At 58.8% G+C, this 21,391-nt stretch overlaps 1 protein-coding gene across 1 annotated transcript in view; it reads right to left on the bottom strand.

Annotated features, from left to right (window-relative positions):
* Positions 1-13,512: 13,512 nt before the first annotated feature.
* SSR1 (signal sequence receptor subunit 1) overlaps positions 13,513-21,391 on the bottom strand; it is a 30,129-nt gene continuing 22,250 nt past the window's right edge. The window contains exon 8 of the mRNA XM_024983621.2: positions 13,513-14,025. Within this exon, the coding sequence (XP_024839389.1) occupies positions 13,739-14,025 (287 nt within the window). The 3' untranslated portion in view covers positions 13,513-13,738. The remainder of the gene's footprint in view (positions 14,026-21,391) is intronic.

The following is a 21,391-nucleotide window of genomic DNA, read 5'->3' as shown; positions in this document are numbered from 1 at the left end:
TCCTGCGGCCGTCCTTTGATTTGCTGTGATCCTCTGAGCTCGTCCCCAACCCGGGCCGCTGCCTGTTGGGGGTGGGGGTGGGCGTGGGGGGCCATCATTGGACGTGGGCATCTGTGGCGGTGGGTGGGAGAACCTCAGGCCTGCTTGCTGCCTGCTAGGCACCTGGGGTTCCCACAACAGCCCTCACCCAGGCAGCATCTCTCAGCCTCGGGCCCGCGTCCCCGCTCGCCCCGGGGGTCTCTTCGGGGCCCCGAATGGTCGGCGGCGGCAGCTCAGGCCTCGCTCACGACAGGTGAAGCGGGGGGCTGTGTCTCCGGGCCACGACCCCCTGGACACACTGTGCTGGCCCTCCCCCTACAGTCAGGCTGTGTGGGGTTGAGTTGTCCCCTGGGCGGAGAGCTCCCGACTCAGACCTGCTGGTGTGCACAGGCCAGGGGCCTGGACAGCACGATGACTCCAGAGTTGGGGGGACACAGCCAGTCAGAAGCCACATTTGCGGGATCTGCTGTCACAAAGCCACAGAAGGGCCAAGGCCCAGATCCTGTAAGCCCAGAGTGGATCTCAAAGCAGCTTGGAAGGAAGCGGGGTTCAGGGAAGCTGATTGTAAATGTTTCCAGCAAGGTGACTGTCACAATTCTGAGCGCAGAGTGCTCGGGTCCTTCAGGCTTCCAGGTCCCGGTGTCGGGGACCGCGCCCACCCCCGCTGCTTACCCCCATATCACACGCACTAGCCTCAGGAGACTGACTGTGGGGAGGTGCAGTGAGGGGTCCTGAGTTGTATTAATACAACAACCAAATAACTCGGGAGCGACTTTTGCATAAACAAGCAGCTCCCAGGAAGCAAGGCCTCTGAACTGTCCAGCCGTGGGGCCGTTGAGCCGCGCTGACGGCCACCCCGCTTCTTTGCGGATGGGGTCGTTCCCGGCTGGGAACCAGGACCGTGCGTGGTCAATGTGAAGGGCAAAGGGTCAGCCCCTTTGGAATAGGATGCCCAAGATGGGGCGCAGACTCCAGGAAATGCCCACATGTCTGTGTGTGTGCGTGTTGCGTGCAGCCCCGGGCAGGCAGTGCTGAAAGCAGCCTACAGGAGGCGCCAGATGGGACCTCTCAAAAGAGCAAGCCCGTTCCTTAGGAAGAGGAGCTGAAGTTCATCTGCCCCATCAACTCCCCTGCTCGGGATTGTGAGCTGACCCCCTCCCTCTGGGGAGTGAGCTGCGGGCCCCTCCTGCAGGCCCCCACCTCCCGCCAACCCTGGGCAGGAGGGGAGGACCCATCCTGCAGGCTGGAGCCTGTGGGTCTTGCAGAGCGGGAGTTCCTGGCAGAGTGTGTACTTGGCCTCTCAGGGCGATTTCTGTCGTGAGCCTCAGCATTCAGGGTGACGTGTTTATTAGGTAAACACGTGGGCTCGGGCTTCCCGCTGTCTCTGCAGAGAAGCCCGTGAGGCGCAGGTGGCCCCAGAGATGCAAAGGCCTTCTTCAGCAAGCTCTGCTTCCCCTTCAGCCTCCTCCCGTTAGAGACCCCCTCCTCGGGTGCACCTTCCCTCTGAGATTTGGGGAAACAGAGACGTTCACATGTAAAAATCAGTTTTACTTTTGCACCCGTCAAGACAAGGACGAGGCCTTGAACTGAATGGAGCTTCGGGGGCGGTTGCTGCTCGTTTTTCTCCAGGGTCCGGTTAACCAGCTGCAGCCCAGGCCTCTGCCGTCTGCCAGGCGCTGCCCTCGGCCCCGGGGGACAAAACAAGCAAGACGGGAGAGGCCTTTCCCTGTGGGAAGGCGGGTTTTCACGGTGAAACACGGGAAACGGAGAGTCAGGCCAAGTCCGAGGGCAGAGTAGCCTCAAGGGGGCAGGCCGCCAGCCCTGAGGAAGTCACCCACTGGGGCCGTGCCTGGGGATGCCCCCGCAGGAAAGGTTCTGGAAGCAGCCTGGCCCCCCAGAAGCCACTGCAGCAGGAGCAGACAGGGAGAGGCCGGGTCCTAGCAGAAGGGGGGTCATGAGTGCACTGGGGGGCGCCCAGGGCGCGGGCAGGTCGGGGGCTGCACAGAGACCCCCAGGAGGCAGCCTGGAGCCAGCGGGGGCAGCTGTTGACAAGGGGCCCATCTAGGCTGTGTTCTCAAGCGGAGCCAACAGGAGGAGATGGCACGTCAGACCCCTGACCGGCAAGAGGTCAGAGCTCAGAGGTCAGTCCCACCCCCGGGTCCTCAGAATGAACTCACACAAGAGGAGGCTTCACTTGTTTTTTTAAAGTAAACTTTTCTTTTTGTTTCTTTTTTTTTTTCTTAAACTCAGTAGAGGGTACTTTGCCAAGAAAAGAGAAAGGAAATAAGTCCTTGGTCGTTCCTGCCCCATTTCCAGGAAGTGGCTGGTGCCAGGGCCACGTGAGTCTGGGGTGGGTCCCCAGGGCCAGCAGCATCCTCCCCAGTGTGACTCCCCGCCCTGACCACCACCCTGACCCCCCAGCCCTCATCCTCATCCGGGTGCCCTGAGACGCAAGTGAGGGCACAGGGACCCGGAGTCCCGGACGCCGCGTCCCAAACTTCTGTCCCAGCGCGGGGGAAGCCTGGGGATGTCCAGCTCCCGACGCAGCCCGGCCACTCTTCCTGGACAGGACCGGCTTTGATGGGCCGAGTGGACATTAACCCAGGTGGTCCTGGCCTCGATTTCTGATTGCGTCCCCAGACAGGGGTCAGGGACTCAAACACATCCCTCACCGTCTGTGCCGATCACCACCCCACTCCTCCCGCCTCCGACCTCATCGGATTCGGCCCTCGCTGGAGCCAAGGTCTGTAAATGGTGCGCTGGGCTTGACCTTGCCTCGCCTGACTCCAAGGTCCGTGTTCCTGGCCTACCCGGAGACCCGTCAGCCTCTCTGCACCTTTAAATTTAGGTCCGAGCAGGGCAGGTCCGATGCCTGCTGTCACTGTCTTCCCATCCCCAGAAACAGCATTAGGGGCTGCTTCCCTCTTGCTGCTGCTTCTCACATGCGTGTGTGTTCTTTTGTGTGTGCTAGAATAACTACATAAAGTTTACCATCTTGACCTCTTCCTGAGAGCTTAAGTTTGTGGCATTGAACGTGTTCCCGTGGTACAGCCATCACGCCCGTGCTCCGCGGAAGCCTCCCTCTTCCTGACTGAACCTCGGTCCCCATGAGACACTCATCCCTGTACCCGCCCCCAGCCCCCAGCCCCCACCGCCTACCTTCTGTCTCTGGGACTTTGGCTGCTCTGGGTTCTTGTGGAAGTGGAAAGAACATCACGTGTTTGAAAGACAATTTACTCAACACCCTGTTAGTGAGAGTCTGATAGGATGGTGGGTGGTTGAGTCACTAAGTCGTGTCTGACTCTTTGTGACCCCATTGACTGTAAGCCACCCAGGCTCCTCTCTCCATGGGGTTTTCTAGGCAAGACTGTAGAGTGAGTTGCCATTTCCTCCTCCAGGGGATCTTCCTGACCCAGGGATCAAACTCGGGTCTCCTGCACTGCAGGCAGATTCTTTACCACTGAGCCACCAGGGAAACCCAGGTGGGGCTAGTGGTGAAGAGTCTTCCTGCCGATGCAAGAGACACAGGAGATAAAGGTTCAATCCCTGGGTGGGGAAGATCCCCTGGAGAAGGGAATGGCAACCCACTCCAGTATTCTTCCTGGACAATCCCTCGGACAGAGGAGCCTGGCGGGCTACAGTCCACGGGGTCGCAAGGAGCCGGACATGATTGAGCAACTGAATGCCTGATAGGCAGGAGCTCAGACACGGGGGTGTTCACCTGGAACTCAGGCAGGGGGCAGGTGGAAGGCAGCACGCCTGGGCTGGGGGTCCCCCTGCCTGAGGACGCAGCAGCTGCCCGCCCCTTTGCTGGGGTGCAGGGCGAGCGCAGGAAGGGCTGATAGCTGGGTCTGGCTGCGAGGCTGCCTCCTGCCTGCTCCCTCACCCCTGAGGAGGGGGTGACCACGGTGCCCACCTCCAGGGATAGCCGTGCAGACTCCATGGGGTAATACACAGCGTTCTCAGCCCGGGACCTGCTGGCAGACACGCATGTGGGAGGAGCTCAGGTCTCGTCACCTCTGAGGATGCCTTCTCCCTGCAGCGTGAACCACACAGGTCTCTGCCCTCAGGGATGGAGGAGGACAGGCCTCCCCTCATACCCCCAAACCCAGGCACCCGTGTCCTACCACCCGGGAGACTGGGAAGTACAGGCACTCAACCCCAGCCAGCTGCTCCCTGCAGACAAGGGTCCCGGAGCACGAGCCCCCCTGCTCTGTGGTCCAGAGCTGCGGGCTCAAGGCTGGCCCGAGGTGGCCTTGGAGCTTTGGTGAGGCGGGAGGGGGCCCCGTGAGCTCCCCAGCTTCCCTCAGACCCCCACACGCACTCACAGCCCAGGGGGACCCCCAGCCTAGCCTCCTATCACAAGCTCCTCTGAGGCAGAGCTGGTTTCTCTCTACTTGGGGTGCAGGTGGGCACCCAGAGAGGGTGGGCACTGTGGCCCCCCCGGGAGCTCAGGGACCAGCTGAGCAGCTGGGACACGTGAGAGCCCAGCCCCCCTCCGAGGGACAGAGGACCAGGCTGACCCGGGCCCCTCTGGGGGCTCCCCCCAACCCCCCACCCCGTGCCTACTGCAGCCTGCACACAAGCCACCCGAGATTCCCGCTGCCCGAGGCACAGACCCCGAAGGCCCCTTGAAGGGGCTGAGGAGCAAGCAGGACCCTGGGGCGCGCCACCCCGCCGCCGCCCCGCCCCGGGTGCCAGGCCGCCCGGGGCCCTTCCCACTCCCAGCTCCCGGAGCGGCCTGGCTCGGCCAGAGGGCCAGGTTAATTTTAAACTTGAAATTGAAGGTTACTGTCTAACAATAATAAAACCGGCCCCTCCGATTCTTGGCTGCCAAGGCAGTGTCCTAAATAAGAAACCAGCGGGCACTCCTTGCCCAGTTCGCTTGGCAGGAAGCCACAGACCCAGGACGGGAGGAGGGCCCGCCTGCCTGCCCGGCACTGGCCTCCGCCGTGCCCGCCGCCGGCTGTCAGTGAGGGGAGTGGGGCCCGCCAGGCTGCAGCGGCTCAGCAGGCCTCCGTGCCAGGACCGCAGCTCTGTGAAGCAAAAGTGATGTCTGCTCAGTGTGCAGATTCTGGAAGCTGCAGGAAAACACGAGGGTGAAGTGAAGTCGCTCAGTCGCATCTGACTCTGCGACCCCTTGAACTATATAGCCCACCAGGCTCCTCCATCCATGGAATTTTCCAGGCAAGAGTACTGCAGTGGGTTGCCATTTCCTTCTCCAGGGAATCTTCCTGACCCAGGGATCAACCCCTGGTCTCCCGCATTGCAGGCAGACGCTTTACTGTCTGAGCCCCCAGGGAAGCCCGTAAATACGAAGTGGGTGGAGGGGTGGGGGTTAACACAGTCATCTTGCTTCTCAGCATTGTTTTTATTGATTGAATATTGCTGTTTCAGTCGGGCCCAACGTCCCTTCCTCTCTCCCTCTCGGACGTGTTTATACAGCACTTTGCACGCTGCAGCTTGTTTTCCCCTGAGTTTTGTCTCTTGTCTTCACCCTCATCCAGTGAACTAGGAAGGAAAAAAACTCCTTGTCACCTTGGAGCAGAGATGAGGATGAAATGAATTACCCAGGTCAGCCAGCTAATGGGCAGCCTTGTTAGGATGAAATTGCCCACCAAAAAGCGACAAAGGATCTTAGGAGGGAAAATTCCCAGAGGATTCTGAAGCCCAGGAAAGTTTGAAAACCACTGTCCCAGAGATTGGGTTTCCCTGGTAGCTTGGTTGGTAAAGAATCCACCTGCAATGCGGGAGACCCCGGTTCGATTCCTGGGTTGGGAAGATCCCCTGGAGAAGGGATAGGCTACTCACTCCAGTATTCTTGGGCTTCCCTGGTGGCTCAGCCGGTAAAGAATCCACCTGCAATGCGGGAGACCTGGGTACGATACCTGGGTTGGGAAGATCCTCTGGAGAAGGGAAAGGCTACCCACTCCAGTGTTCTGGCCTGGAGAATTCCATGGACTGTATAGTCCATGGGGTCACAGAGATTAGACTATCCCAGGCTCCTGCCCACCAGCTGCCCCCCAGGAACCTCGAGGCCATTGTTCAGGCTGCAGTAAATCTCAGATCTAGGAAACATGCCAGGACCTTCCTTCAAGCACCCCACCTGACCTCTTCTCCAGCCAGTGGGGCTACTCACCCACCTGTATCAGCACAGGGGCCCCACGGGGCCCTGTGGCCAGGCCATACTCAGGAAGAGAAGCTCCGAGAAGCTGCGACCCGACCTGGGCCCCGAGCTCAGGGAGCAGGTGCCTCCACCCGCCTCCCGTCCTGAGGTTTGTGTTGTTTTCATGCCTCTAAACCACCGTTGAGGAGCCCACGGACCAAGAAGTTGTTTCAGCTTTCAGGTCTCACTGTTTAAGAAATGCATTTCTTAAGGCTAAAGCTGCCATAGATAGTAGTTTTTCTGATGGATCTGGGCAAAGTAAACTGAAAATCTTCTGGAAAGGGTTCATCATTCTAGATGCCATTAAATGCTGTGCCTCACCGGACTGACCGAATGTCTAGGGCAGCTGCCCCCCAACCTCTGCTCAGTTCAGTTCAGTCGCTCAGTCGTGTCCAACTCTTTGCGACCCCATGGACTGCAGCATGCCAGGCCTCCCTGTCCATCACCAACTCCCGGAGTTCACCCAAACTCATGTCCATGAGTTGGTGATGCCATCCAACCATCTCATCCTCTGTCGTCCCCTTCTCCTTCCACCTTCAATCTTTCCCAGCATCAGGGTCTTTTCCAATGAGTCAGCTCTTCCCATCAGGTGGCCAAAGTATTGGAGTTTCAGCTTCAGCATCAGTCCTTCCAATGAATATTCAGGACTCATTTCCTTTAGGATGGACTGGTTGAATCTCCTTGCAGTCCAAGGGACTCTCAAGAGTCTTTTCCAACACCACAGTTGGAAAGCATCAGTTCTTTGGAGCTCAGCTTTATTTCGGAGAAGATGATGGCACCCAACTCCAGTACTCTTGCCTGGAAAATCCCATGGATGGAGGAGCCTGGTGGGCTGCAGTCCATGGCGTCGCTAAGAGTCAGACACGACTAGGAGACTTCACTTTCATGCATTGGAGGAGGAAATGTCAGCCCACTCCAGTATTCTTGCCTGGAGAATCCCAGAGATGGGGGAGCCTGGTGGGCTGCTGTCTCTGGGGTCGCACAGAGTCGGACACAACTGCAGCGACTTAGCAGCAGCAGCAGCAGCTTTCTTTATAGTCCAACTCTCACATCCATACATGACCACTGGAAAAACCACAGCTTTGACTAGACAGACCTTTGTTGGCAAAGTAATGTCTCTGCTTTTTAATAAGCTGTCTAGGTTGGTCATAGCTTTTCTTCCAACCTCAAGCCCCAGTTTATTTCTCTCGGGGTCTGCACAGTCACAGCGGCTGGGGGCTGGCTTCACAGTCAGGACCAGATGCCAAGTCTGCCCTGACCTCCACGGCCCTGGCCAGCCCAGGCCACCGTGACATCTGGGGTCTGCCCTGGATGGCCTGTGCACCGTCCCCTGGGTTCGGTGGGCCTCGGGGCTATACCAGCCAGCAGAACACTGGCCTGCCTGGCCTGCACCCTTCTAGAACCTTCCAGATGATTCCCAGCTGTTTTCCCTCCCCGCTCATCAGCACCAGGGCCCAGTGCCCCCACCCCAGCTCCCCCTAACCCCCCGCCCAAGTTAAGCGCTGACTCTCCAGGGTTTGGATCCTGCTGAGGAAGGTGGGGCTGAGAGGTGCCCACGTTGTGACCCTGAGCAAAGGGTCAGGGGACCTGCCAGCCTCAGAGAAGAGGTGGGCAGTGGGGTGGGGGCCAGGTGGGCAGGGGCGAGGGGTGAACACGAAAGGGGAAACACCTCCTCATTTTTATTGACACTGAACTGACCCAGGCCAGTTTTTCCTGTTATGTTTTTGCTTTTTTCCCCTCCTGTTCAGGGCTCAGGCCCCAACCCCCACGATGCTCCTTCTCTGGGGCACCCAGAAGTGACTCAAAAGTCCCTAGAGGAGGACTCGGGGCGGGGGCGGCTGTCACCTGGAGGAGGGGAGTTTGCAGGCGTCCCGGTGGGGATGTCTCCAACTCAGGGGACAGTGAGCGCTGCGGCTGCGTTTGAGTCCGGGGGGAGCTGAAGCCCTGGGGGTGAATTTTTAAGACTCATTTTGCTTTTTTAAAAAATAATAGCTTTAGGTTCACAGCGAAAGTGAGAGGAAGGGGCTGCGATTTTACCCTCCACCTGCCCCCATCCTCACGCCCCCACCGCAGGAGGGGCCTCTGTTGCAACCACCGCCCCTGCTCGTGCCTGTCCCCCAGATCGCGGTTCACACGAGGGCTCCCTCTCTGCCGGCCGAGGGCTGAGATGTCCACGCACCCAGCAGCACACCTCCCCCCAACACCCAGTGCTACCTAGTCGTCACCCCAACTGCAGTGTGTGTGTGTGTGCACGTGTGAGTGTGTGTGTGTGTGTGTTTGTTTAACTGGGGGAGCAAGAAAAGCCTGGAGACTGGCTTCTTGGAGGCGAGTTTCACAGGATTCCACAATGATTTCAAAGGGGCTGGGAGCCGGGATGAGCATCACCTGGAGGAGGGCGGGTCAGGGGTCAGGGGGCGTGGTGGGCGGGCCTGGGAGGCACGTGGTGGGCTCGGTGACCCCCGGTGGGTGCCCGGGAGGTGAGGGGGGAGGCCGCAGCCAGTGGCCTTTGGAGGGCCCGGGATTAGCGTTGAGAGTCCAGAGCGCAGCCCTGGTGGCAAGTGGGGTCAAGGAAGGCAGTTGTTGGAGCACAGCTGGTTCTGGAAACATCCCGGGCGGAGTGCAGGGCGGAGCGGAGCCGGAGGCCTGTGGAGGAAAGGGCTGAAGTCGTGAAGTCGTCCCGGCCCAGGTGAGGAGGTGGGGAGGGGTCCCGGGTGCAGAGAGGCACGGGATGGGGGGTAGGGGGGCTCTCACCAGGGCCGCCAGGGAGCAGCCAGGAGCTGGCCGCTGGGCCCGGAGGCCGTGGGTCCTCTTGCTCGAGGAGCCCATGACGGCAAGGGATAGAACCCCGCGCGGGCCAGCTCCTGTGGCAGGCGGCTCTGAGCGTCCATGCCCCGGCATGGTTTCAGGGTCGCCTTCTCCGGCTCTGCTCCCCGGCTCACCCCCAGCTGCTCCTTCTCCAGGGACCCAGAAGTGACTGGGAAGGTGGCTCAGAGGAGGGCAGGTGGGGGTGGCTGTCCCCAGGAGGAGGGGCATTTGCGGGCGTCCTGGTGGGATGCCTGTGGCTCAGGGGACAGTGAACGCTGCAGCTGCGTTTGAGTCCTGGAGGAGGGAAGTTCTGGGGGTGAATGAGATCAGAGGCTGGGGATGGGGACCAAGATAGAAAAAAGAGGGGGCTTCCAAGCAGCTTTTCAGGGCTCCCCTCGGGCAGAGAACCCACATGCCCTCTGTCTGCACAGCGGCCGGTAGCAGCAGGAAGCCCTCGTCAACCCCGTGTGTGTTTCAGGCATGGCTCACGGTCAGCCAGCTCTCAATGGCAAACACCTGTCTCCTCCCCGCCGTGCCCACGGTCACCTGGGCACACACAGCCCAGGGGGCTTCCCCAGGTTCTCCCTGCCCAGCACCCCCAGCTGGGTGCTTGCTTGGTTCTTTGTGTGTGTGTGATTCACTCAGTCGTGTCTGACTCTTTGTGTCCCCATGGACTGTAGCCCACCAGGCTCCTCTGTCCGTGGGATTCTCCAGGCAAGAATACTGGAGGGGGTTGCCATTTCCTCCTCCGGGGATCTGCCCAACCCAGGGATGGAACTTCAGCGTCCTGCATTGGCAGGCGGGTTCTCTACCACTGTGTTGCTCAGTCTCTAAGCCATGTCTGACTCTCGGCGACCTAATGGACAGCAGCACCCCAGGCTTCCCTGTCCTTCACTGTCTCCCTGAGTTTGCTCAAAGTCCTGTCCGTTGAATCAGTGGTGCCACCAACCATCTCATCCTCCGTCGCCCCCTTCTCCTACCCTCGGTCTTTCCCAGCATCAGCTGAACCACGTTCTGGTCATTTAGTGGAATATATTTGGCCTCCCCTGCCCCACATTTTTTTTTTTAGCTGAGCAGTGTCTCCTGGGCTGGAGGACAAGGGGGGCAGCCACTCAGTGCTGTGTCCCCTCCAGAACCTAGCCCAGTGCCCACAGTCCGCAGCCGCTCAGCGTGTTTTCACAGGTAGAGGCAAAGCCCCGGGGGTGACCCTGCGGGCTGTGTGGTCCAGGCAGTGGCTGGTATACAGTTCTGGGCCTCGTCCCTCCAGCCGGCCGGTGCCAGCGCTAGGGTTTCTGCCCAGGCCAGGTGGACATGTGCATTGTCAGTGAATGGCTCCACCCACGCTTGGGGTGAAGGGCTCGGGTTTTTGGCTCTGCCCTTCCCAGGTGCTGCCCTTGGCCGCAGACAGGGCTTCATTACAGTCACCTGGGGACGGCTCAGGTCTGCTCAGGTCCAGTGAAGGGAAAGGGAAGGGAGAGAGTGCTTCCAGATTGATTCTAAGTGAAAGTGAAAGCCCCTCAGTCGTGTCCGACTCTTTGCGACCCCATGGACTATACAGTCCATGGAATTCGCCAGGCCAGAACACTGGAGTGGGTAGCCTTTCCCTTCTCCAAGGGATCTTCCCAACCCAGGGATCGAACTCAGGCCTCCCACATTGCAGGTGGATTCTTAAATTGCAGCTGAGCCACCAGGGAAGCCCGGTGAGGGCCCCAGGCAGTTACTCGGTCTCTGGGGTGGGGCTGTGCAGGTGCTGAAGGTGTGAGTGCTCCCTGGAGCTCCCCGCCGCCGTGCAGAAGGCTGGGCCCGCCCAGCTGCAGGTACCCTGTGGGTAACGCGGAGCCGGGCAGCCTGGGGTTCACCTCCCACCCTGACCGTTGCCTGAGATCCCGCGCCTCAGGACTTGGCGTCTTTAATCTCCAAAGTGCATATAAAATACCCATCTCCCAGGACAGCAGGTAGGTGTGGAGTTTCAAATACATAGAAGCCGCTTCGAACAACAGTCCCCGGGTCTCCTGGGGAACTGAGGCCTTGACAGAGGTAGACCGTCAGCTTCTGTTCCAGGGATCTGCGGGGACAGGGAGGCCCTTTCAGGGGCGCCTGGGACAACGTCAGCCGTCGTCACATGGAGCTGAGATAAAAAAGCCTGTTTTACTTTCTATTATAGGCTCCCCGATGTGACCAAGCTAAGTGCTTTTACATGTTATGCAAAATCAACATCTATTCATTTCAGAATACTTTTTGAAGTAGGCTTAGAACTCCGTAGCAGTGTGGTTTCTGTATGTATTTTGGCCGTGCTGGGTCTTCGCTGCTGCGCGTGGACTTTGTCTAGACGCGGTGATGAGGGAACACCCTCTAGATGGGGACGTGCGGGCTTTGCACTGCAGTGGAGCCGGGGCTTCGGTAGTTGTGGCCCATGGACCTAGTTGCCCTGAGGCACGTGAGATCTTCCCGGACCAGGGACTGAGCTCAGGTCCCCTGCACTGGCAGGCGGATTCTTAACTCCTGTGCCACCAGGGAAGCTTCTTTAAAAATAAAAAGAAGAAAAATGTACTCATTGGCTGCACTGGGTCTTGGACGCAACATGCGGGATCAGTCTCCCTGACCAGGGATTGAACCCAGGTCCCCCACGTTGGGAGTACAGCGTCTCAGCCACTGAACCACCAGGGGAGTCCCCAGAATCTGTGGTTTTCTGGAAGGTAGTGGGGACCCTGAGTCAGGGAGGCGGCAGCGCAGCTGGAGATGTTGCTGTCATGTCCGTCCCTCGTGCAGCGACCCCGGCAGTGGTTCCTACCGGAGGCAGGAGGGACCTGGGTTCCTCGATGGCCACAAGGTACCGACTGTGGGAGGTGGGAAATTTGGATGCTCGGCACGTGTATGAGGAATGTTGGCTGATGACGGGCCTGGGTCGCTAACATGTCCCAGGGTTGCTAGGTCATACACTGCCACTGGGACGTTCTGGGCCGCAGTTCAACTTTGTGTTGATACGAGAGACAGAGGCTCAGCAAGAAGCCCTGGAGAATCCTAAAAACGTCCACAGTTCGGAGGCCGCACCTGTCACATGTTGATCTAAAGATAAGATGAACTGGACAAGAGGGAGGAAGGGCAGCTTAAACTTGAGAGACAGCACTTAGGTGATCAAAGCGCTTCTCCACGTGCATGTTCCAGATTATAGCAAAGGAAACACCACCTGTTGTGGGCTGAACTGTGGGAGCCCCCCATTTATGTGTTCAATTAGGCCCTCAGCTGTACCCTCAGCACCTCAGGTGTGGCTATATATGGAGGGTGATTAAGTTAAAAGGAGCCTGGGACTTCCCTGATAGCTCAGCTGGTAAAGAATCTGCCTGCAATCCAGAAGACCCTGGTTCGATTCCTGGGTGGGGAATTCAGCCACTCCGTATTCTAGTGGCTCAGACGATGAAGAAACCGCCTGCAATGAGGGAGACCCGGGTTCGATCCCTGGGTAGAGAAGATCCCCTGGAGGAGGGCATGGCAACCCACGCCAGTATTCTAGCCTGGAGAATTCCAAGGACAGCGGAGCCGGGTGGGCTACAGTCCATGGGGTGGCAAAGAGTCGGACACGACTGAGCGATTCAGCACACCACAGGGCGGCCCTGATCCAATTTGACTGGTCTTTTACAAGAAGAGGATATCTGGCCCCAGACACCAGGAATGTGTGTGCACAGACCGCATGAGGACTCCGGGAAAAGACGCCCGGGGAGGAGGGCGGCCTCAGGAGGAACCGGCCCACCGACGCCTCGACCTCAGGCCTCCAGCCGCTGGGCCAGGACCCATGGCAGTGTGGCTCAGGCACCCACCTCCAGATCCCGGCGTGCTGGGCATTTCTTGATTGTGTGAGGCATCCCACTTCTGGCCCTGGAATCCAGGATGGGCGTAGAGAGAAGGAAGGCGTGCCTGGTCAGACCTGAGTGCCCCAAGTGTCGCGACCGTCCCATTGCCATCAGGCGCTGGAAGCGTGTCAGCAGAGCGAATACCCGGATTCCCGGGAGCGCCCGGGGGTCCCAGGGCGCGGGGCAGCAGCCCCTGGGGAAGGCCCCCATAGGAAGGGGAATGACTGACACCCCACGGCCCACCCCCCCTCCCCTCAGTGAGTCTCAAACTTCGAATCCACTTGTAGAAGTTGTTTGAAAATGCAGATTCCTGGTCCAGCTCCCTGAGACTCTGCTGTCGGCCTGGGGGACCTTCCAGGTGATTCCACATGTGGGGTCCACGGGCCACGCCCGAGATGCTCTCATCTGCACGAACGTGTCTGCGTGCGTCCGCGTCCTCCGCCAGCCGGACCTGCTCCATTGCCGTCTCTGCTGCTCCCGCTCCGTCCCCTCCCGTCCATGGTGGCCCCTGTCCCTCTCCTCCGTCCCCTCCCGTCCGTGCTGGCCCCCGTCCCTCTCCTGCCGCAGCAGCGCGGTTTCGGCCTGGCTGGTGCGGAGACAAGGACGGTCCTCACCGCCGGGCCTGGCCCTCAGTGAAAGAGGCAGACATGTTGGTAGCCTTTGAATTCCATTTATTTCCACCCAATTCGATTCAGTGCGGTTCAGGTCAGTCACATCAGCATAATCAGAGCGCGGGGTGAGGCCCGCACGTCGCAGCCTCGCCGGGGGAAGTCCCCGCTCCCACAGGCACCACGGGGCGGCCCCACGCCCTCCCTGCGCTGGGCCCCGAAGGGCCGCCAGGCGCGGCCGAGGGGTCTGCGGCCCCCCGTCACTCCCGGGCTCAGTGCTCGTGACGGGGACGCGCAGGCGGACGGAGCACCGGGCGGGGGCCCGGCCCCGGGCCTCCCGTCGGCCTCACCCGTCCTCCGGGGGCGGAGGGGAGCCGGCCACCCAGACCCCTCCCAGCGGCGGTCCAGGCACCTCCCGGCCCGGCCGCCGGCCAGCGCCGCGGGGCTGCGCGGAGGGTCCCGCGCGGGGCTCGCGGCCGGGCCGGGCCTCCGGGAGCGGGTCTTCCTGCGGCGCCGTGCAGCGGCCTCGGGGCCTCAGTGCGTCTCCCTCCGCCTGCGTCTGGAACGACAGAGGGAGACGGTCAGCCCGGGCGGCCCGCCCGGCCCGAGGACTGCCCCGAGGGCTCCTCTTTGGGCTCCAGTCTCAGGACCCAAGACCCGGAGACACCCCTTCCCTCCCACCCCGCCTCCCACAAGGAATCAAACGGAGAAATCCTGGACCCGGGTTCAGCTTCTAGAATTAGTCTACTCTGTGGATCCCGGAAGGAACCTTTACTGGGACTGAGGCTTCCGTGCTCTCAGTGAGAATCGGGCCTAAGAGGCCCGCAAGCGTAGCCATGCGCCGTGCATAAAGCGAAAGCCGCCCAGGCGCGTCTGGGCCATGCGGAGCGTTTGCTTTGGTACAGAATCAGCTCCTGAACAGTCTCTCTCATCCTTTCACTCACTAAGCAAATATCGATCAAGCCCCTGCTCTGCCAGAGGCCCGGCCCCCGGAACCTGCAGTGGGCCGGCGGCCTGGGTCTCATCGGGTCTGTGCCCAGGCCTTGATGGGGTCTGGCCCCTGACCTGACCCTAGGTGCCCAGGGGCGGGGGTCCTGAGAAAGCCTCCTTCGAGCAGGAGACCAACACGCCCTACCACCCCACCGCTGCCACGCGGGCGGCGGGGCCTCTGGGCCAGGCAGGGGCCCAGGGCCTGTGTGGCTCTAGGCCTGAGTCTAGTCACAGACAAGCCCCGACTGGGACACGCGGAGCCTGCGCTCCCTCAAAGCACCAGTGTTCCCCAGAGGCCCAGGAAGCGTCCAGATCCAGTGTCCCACCCAGAGGCCCAGGAAGCGTCCAGATCCAGTGTCCCTCCCAAAGGCCCAGGAAGCGTCCAGATCCAATGTCCCACCCAGAGGCCCAGGAAGCGTCCAGATCCAGTGTCCCACCCAGAGGCCCAGGAAGCATCCAGATCCAGTGTCCCACCCAGAGGCCCAGGAAGCGTCCAGATCCAGTGTCCCTCCCAGAGGCCCAGGAAGCATCCAGATCCAGTGTCCCACCCAGAGGCCCAGGAAGCGTCCAGATCCAGTGTCCCTCCCAGAGGCCCAGGAAGCGTCCAGATAGTGCCCCCCACCCAGAGGCCCAGGAAGCGTCCAGATCCAGTGTCCCACCCAGAGGCCCAGGAAGCGTCCAGATCCAGTGTCCCTCCCAAAGGCCCAGAAAGCGTCCAGATAGTGCCCCCCACCCCAGAGGCCCAGGAAGCATCCAGATCCAGTGTCCCCCAAAGGCCCAGGAAGTGTCCAGACCCAAGGGGACTGTGGACTCATGATGAGTGCATGGACTGCGGGAACCTGGACTTGTCCCTCAAGCAGGCAGACAAGCCAGCACCGGAGGTGCTTGGCCAGGTGGCGACCACGACTCGGTCACCTAGAGTGCGTGGTCCCCTCAGATGCACACTGGTGCTCTCAGGGCGGGAGGCCTGAGCAGTCAGGGGAGGCTGTGTGTGGCTCATGCGTGTCCGTCCGGCAGGACGTTAGCAGTTAGTGATCTGGGTGAAGATGGAGGGGTTAGGGAGTTTCTTTGCAGAATTTCTTGAATGATGTCAAAATTGAAGGCTGCTCCCAGGCTGGGTGCTGGACCAGCGGGGGCGGGCAGGCGGGCAAGGCCTGGGGGGCGGGGGGGCCAGGTGGGAGCAGGGCCAGTGTGGGCTCAGGTTCGGGGGTTGCGGCAGTCGACAGGAGAGCTTTGGGTCTGGGTCCTGCAGGCCGTGGGGGAGGCCGTCTCCTCCTTGGGGTCGTGGTGGCAGCTCGTGGTGGGGGCAGGGGGTGGATCAGCAGCAGCATCACAGGCATGGCCACCATGTGGGCGCCGCGTTTGTCCCCTGCTCACTGACCTGGGGGAGCCACCTGGGACGAAGGTCTGGGGGTCAGAGGACGGCTGGGTTTTGGGACCCTTAGGAGGTGACGTGGACGGGGACCATCTGAAGGAGTTTCCTGTGGGGGGGACAGCGCCGAGACAGGACATCGCGAGGGAGGGGGTGGCTTGAGGAGCAGCGGGGTGACCTGCAGGCCCTGCAGGACGTCGGGGCTCTGGCGGGCTGTCCTCACACCCCCAGGTCAGGGGGAGAGAGCCAGGGCCGAGGCCAAGCAGTGGGGGCTCCTGGAGTCAGGCTGCCTGTGGCAGTGCCCAGCCCCATCTCTCATTAGCTGGGTGACCCCGGAAAATTGGCTCCGTGGATCCACACCCCTCAGCTCTAACCGCTGACATTGGAGCCTCCTCGGACAGGGCTGGGGCCCTGAGCAGCCGGAGTCAACTCGGAAATGCTGAGGAGCCCCGGGGGCAGAGGAAGCCCGCCCGGGGTCAGTTACGGCCCCGCCACCTCCTCCTCCAGCCTCTGGGGCCTCCAGCACATGGAAGGGGCTGTGCAGGGGAGCAAGGCGGCCCCCCTTCCAGGCCGAGCCCACCGTTGTGGTGCCCAAGCCGGCCTACTGCTCACGGCTGAAGAGCTTCCGGAGGGTGGGCGGGGCAGCCTGGCTCACTGCGGTGCGGTCGGCGGACCGTCGGGCAGGACCGACTCTCCTGGGGAAGGCGTGGCGCTGGGGGCACTGGTGCTGCCCGTTAGAATGCAGATTCCTGGGCCCAGGCCCGCAGTGCGACTCGGCAGCTCTGGGGACAGCACCCTGGGCAAACCCCCCTGCAGCCACCCCTCCCCCGTCTCAGGGGCAGTGAAGATGGCCAACGCTGCCTAAGACAAGAACTTGTTGAAGTGATGCGTTTTTAGAGGGAGAACAAATGACAGCTGTTTTCATCCTTTATCTCCATCACTTTGGACCCTTTAATATTAGTAAAATATGTAAGATTTAAGTGAGCAGACTAATTCCCATCGTAGTAAAGGCTTCCCAGGTGGCTCAGCGGTAAAGACTCACCTGCCAATGCAGGAGAAGCAAGAGACGCAGGTCCACCCCTGGGTCGGGAAGATCCCCTGGAGGAGGAAATGGCAACCCAGCCCAGTATTCTCGCCTGGAGAATCCGGTGGACGGAGGAGCCTGGCGGGCTACAGTCCATGGGGTCGCAAAGAGTCAGACAGGACTGAGCAGACACACAAGCAGGCAATGATCAAGGCGCTATTTGCTCTGGGAAAAAACTAGATGGAGGTGGTTATAATTACTTTGTATTCGAGCCTGGGTAGAAGATGATTTCTGACAAAGGCGGGGGAGAGGTCTTCACATACACAAGAAGGCCTGCTGTAAGGGGGAGAAGGCGGGTTCTTCCCTAAGCTGGTCTGCAGCGCAGGACCAGGATACAGACCACAGCAAAGTGGGTTTGGGTTCAAGAAAGGAGTGACTACTAGCTGCGCTGTCCAAAGGTGGCTGGGCCGCCTGGCCAGGTGGGCAGGAAGCTGGCCTGATGACTCTCCAGGTTCTTCCCAGCTCTGATAGCGTACGAGGCTCTTTTACATACAGGAGGAAAAAAGAAATCACACCTTTTAAACAGAATCTCACAATTCTAAGGGAAAATTAAGTTGCTGCTGATGGTTTTCAGTTGGCTGACAGGTAAATGTTGCTTATGCAACGAGGAAAAGACACCTTCCTAGTAGTGAAAATGAGCTCATACCCTTGGCCAGCACTGGGATCGGCTTCTTTGTATGTGCAAAATCTTTTTAAAAATTCAACACTCAGCATATAGTGAGGGCTTTATAAATTCTCACTGAACATTAATAACTAATAACTGTAGTTAAGATGATCCCCATTTTAGGGAAGAAACAGGTTGAGACCCATTAAGTGACTTGTATGACATTATTCAGCCACTAAGTGGGTGCGTCTTGAGTCAAACAAGGGCTGTTGAGCATCATACTCTTGTCTCAGCCTTCGGTAAGTTCATCAGAAGTTAACACATATGAGGACGTGATGGAGGAACAGCAGTGGGCAGTAGCTTTGTCCTGGGAGACCAGACACCTTCAGGAGACCACGTACCACGTCTGGTCAGCTCCCCAGGTGACCACGTCCTTCCGCTGACGTGATCACTCAACTCAATCCAAATAACCTCACTGATGTCTTCGCACAAGCAAGTCTGATGCCTGGGGTGGGCGTGGAGCACAGGATGCCCAGGCGGTGGGCTGTGCTGGTTGGAGTAGGTGGTTTGCTTTTGTTGTTGTTCAGCCCCTAAGTCATATCTGACTCTTTCGAAACCTCATGGACTGTAACCCACCAGACTCCTCTGTCCATGGGATTTCCCAGGCAGGAATACTGGAGCGGGTTGCCATGCCCTCCTCTGGGGGATCTTCCCGACCCAGGGATCAGACCCACGTCTCCTGCGCTGGCAGGCAGATTACCGCTGAGTCACCAGGGAGGCTTTGCTGCTGCTGCTGCTGCTAAGTCACTCCAGTCGTATCCGACTCTGTGCGACCCCACAGACAGCAGCCCACTAGGCTCCTCTGTCCCTGGGATTCTCCAGGCAAGAATACTGGAATGGGTTGCCATTTCCTTCTCCAATGCATGAAAGTGAAAAGTGAAAGTGAAGTCGCTCAGTCGTGTCCGACTCTTAGCGACCCCATGGACTGCAGCCTACCAGGCTCCTCCGTCCATGGGATTTTCCAGGCAAGAGTACTTAAGTGGGTTGCCATTGGGAGGCTTTAGGCGGGGATAATCCCTGAGTCTTGCCGGAATGCCCGGGGGCAGCCATGGGAATGAACCTGGAGGCTGTACCACCCGTGAGCAGCAGGGGGCAGCAGAACCGCCCTGCGCAACCGAGTTCCCAGGGGCCTGGGGGCAACTCCGGCTTCAAAGTGCTTCCCTTCCCTTGGAGGATTCTGGCAGAGGAGGAATACTGCTGCTGATGAAACCAAGAAGACCGATGCAGGCAAGGAATTCCTCCCTTTTTAAAAAGCCTTCATGACACAGCGGGTCTCCTGACCTCAAACACTGCTTGAAGGGGGCTTGTGCTGCTGCGCAGTTTTCTTTGCTCTCTGTCCTCGTGGTGGTCTTGCAACAGGGGAGGGGGGTCAGCGTGTCACCTCTGATGGCTTCATGGTCTCAACCTGGCATACTTTGCTAAGCTTAGATTACACATTTAACAACAACAACAAAGATGTTTAAGGCTTCCAGTCTACTGACGCTTCGGGACAAGACCCGGTTTTGACGCCCTCACTGGTCCCCTTCCGATGCGGAGCTGACCTACGGGGTTTCCCGTGAGCCGCTCCCCGGACTCTCGCCGTTTCCAGGGGCTCTGTGTTGGCAGTGGAGCTGGAGCGCCGTCTCCCCTGGCACCCTCATCCCACAGCCGTCTGTCCGTCCGTCCGTCCGTCCCGTGAGGCTGGAGGGCCCAGGCGGACGCGCAGATGTGCCGGGATGAGGGCCTGTGTGAACCCAGGGCCGGCAGGGCAACCTGTTTTCTCCTGGGTTTTCAGGGACTGGGGGCTGGGAGACCAGCACTTCTGTGAAGGTTCTGGACAGACGTGCTTGTGTCCATCTCAGTTTTTTAAAAAAACGTATCTATCTTTGGCCCTGCTGGGTCTCGGCTGCCGCACGCAGGCTTTCTCTAGTTGCAGCGAGCAGGGCTCCGGAGCACAGGCTTAGCAGGTGCGGCTCACAGGCTTGAATTCTCTGCGGCGTGTGGGATCTTCCCGGACCAGGGACTGCACTCATGTCCCCTGCATCGACAGGTGGATTCTTACCCACTGGGCCACAAGGGGAAGTCCCCCAGTCTCAACTCTGCCACTTGGTAGCTGGTGATTTTTAGTACGTTATTTAACTGGTACACTCCCTACTCACTGGAAAAGACTCTGATGCTGGGAAGGATTGGGGGCAGGAGGAGAAGGGGACAACAAAGGATGAGATGGCTGGATGGCATCACTGACTCGATGGACCTGAGTCTGAGCGAACTCTGGGAGTTGGTGATGAACAGGGAGGCCTGACGTGCTGCAATTCATGGGTCGCAAAGAGTCGGACACGACTGAGCCACTGAACTGAACTGAACCATAGGCCAGGTACCATTTTCAAGACTCGGTGACGTGGTTAAGTGGGAATTCCTGCTGTCATTCATGAAGCTTACAATTCAAAAAGGGGTGGCGGGCGGTGGAAGGACCGGGCAGCTTCAGACCCAAGTGGGGATGAGGGCGACCCAGAGGGGGACTGTGAGGCGATGCGGGGATCGGGATGGGGGCGCGCCTCGGACGCAGCGAGCTGTCAGGGAAGGGTGGGCCCAAACAGGGCACCCCAGCGCAGGGTGAGCCCTGGGCAGAGGCGGTCACTGCCGGGGCTGCGGGGGAGCAGGGAGTGGGGGGAGCAAGTGAGGACCACATCGCCCGTGGGTGCCAGCCACCTCCCTGTCCCCTCACCGGTCTGCCTGCGGGCACTGGAGGGTCTGGCATAGTGCCTGGCACGCACCCAGATGGCCATGCAGGTGGTTTATTAACAGCTGAGAAGCAGGCCTGGGTTCCTTCCAAGGAAAGATGCTTTTATGGATTTTCTACCCATCTACCTTAATTTTCTCTGAATGTGTAAAAACGACAAAAACGTCTAAGTTTTAAATGGGCTAACTTTCTTTATGGGCTACAGTGAAGCTGCCCGCAGCCACTGGGACTTTTACACTCATCATAGGGGGCTCACGTAAATTTAACACGTTTATTTTTTCCATTATAAAATATAAGCACATTACAAACACTTCGAAAAGAAAAAAATCACCACCACCCTGCCACAGAAACTGCTTTCGCCGTTTTGCATATTTCTTTTCAGACTTTGGCGTAACCTGACATTTATTTAATACTGAGTATTTCAAGTGCTGTAGAGGAAAAATTAAAATGCTGGTTCTTACTGCCCTAATATTTTTTTAATTCATTCCTTTTAGCATACAAGACTGAAAATATTACATAGTTACAAAGATTAAATCCCCTAAATATGCACATCTTCTTATCCAAGGTTACTTTTTCTATGAAGAATACCATTAATTCAACAAATCCTGAAGGAAATTTTAGGTACTGACTCAGTGATAGTGAGTCAGTATTGACTCTGGTGACTTGGTGAAACCAGAGATGTATCTCGGCTTGCTTAAGAACATTTGAACAGTCAGGGTAAGCAGTCTCTAATCTAGGAACCAAAACTTAATACACAAATGCGTGTACGTGTGTGTGTGTGGGGGGGAGGTGTCTTATGGCCTTACTTAAACAGTCACGCGGCACGTGTAAAGCTCATCTTCAACCATCTTCAGTCTCAAGGGAGACTCTGTAACTTGAAAGGTCTAAGTTTTAGAAGCTGAAAATATGTGAAGCTTTTTACAAATTCCAGAAGGAAGTGAAGATCAAGATTCTAGTTTTCCTTTTGCTCAATATTTTAGACGCACTTTGTGCTTCTCAAAGACCCTGAAGCCCAGCAGTGAAACTCACTGGCACTTTATCAATCATTTTGTATTGCGTGAAAATCCTTTCACAATCAGCTTGAATTAGGGATATG

Source organism: Bos taurus, chromosome 23 (genome assembly GCF_002263795.3).
Source record: "Bos taurus isolate L1 Dominette 01449 registration number 42190680 breed Hereford chromosome 23, ARS-UCD2.0, whole genome shotgun sequence".
In the NCBI taxonomy this organism is placed as follows: Eukaryota; Metazoa; Chordata; class Mammalia; order Artiodactyla; family Bovidae; genus Bos; species Bos taurus.
This window is presented reverse-complemented; position numbering and strand designations above follow the sequence as displayed.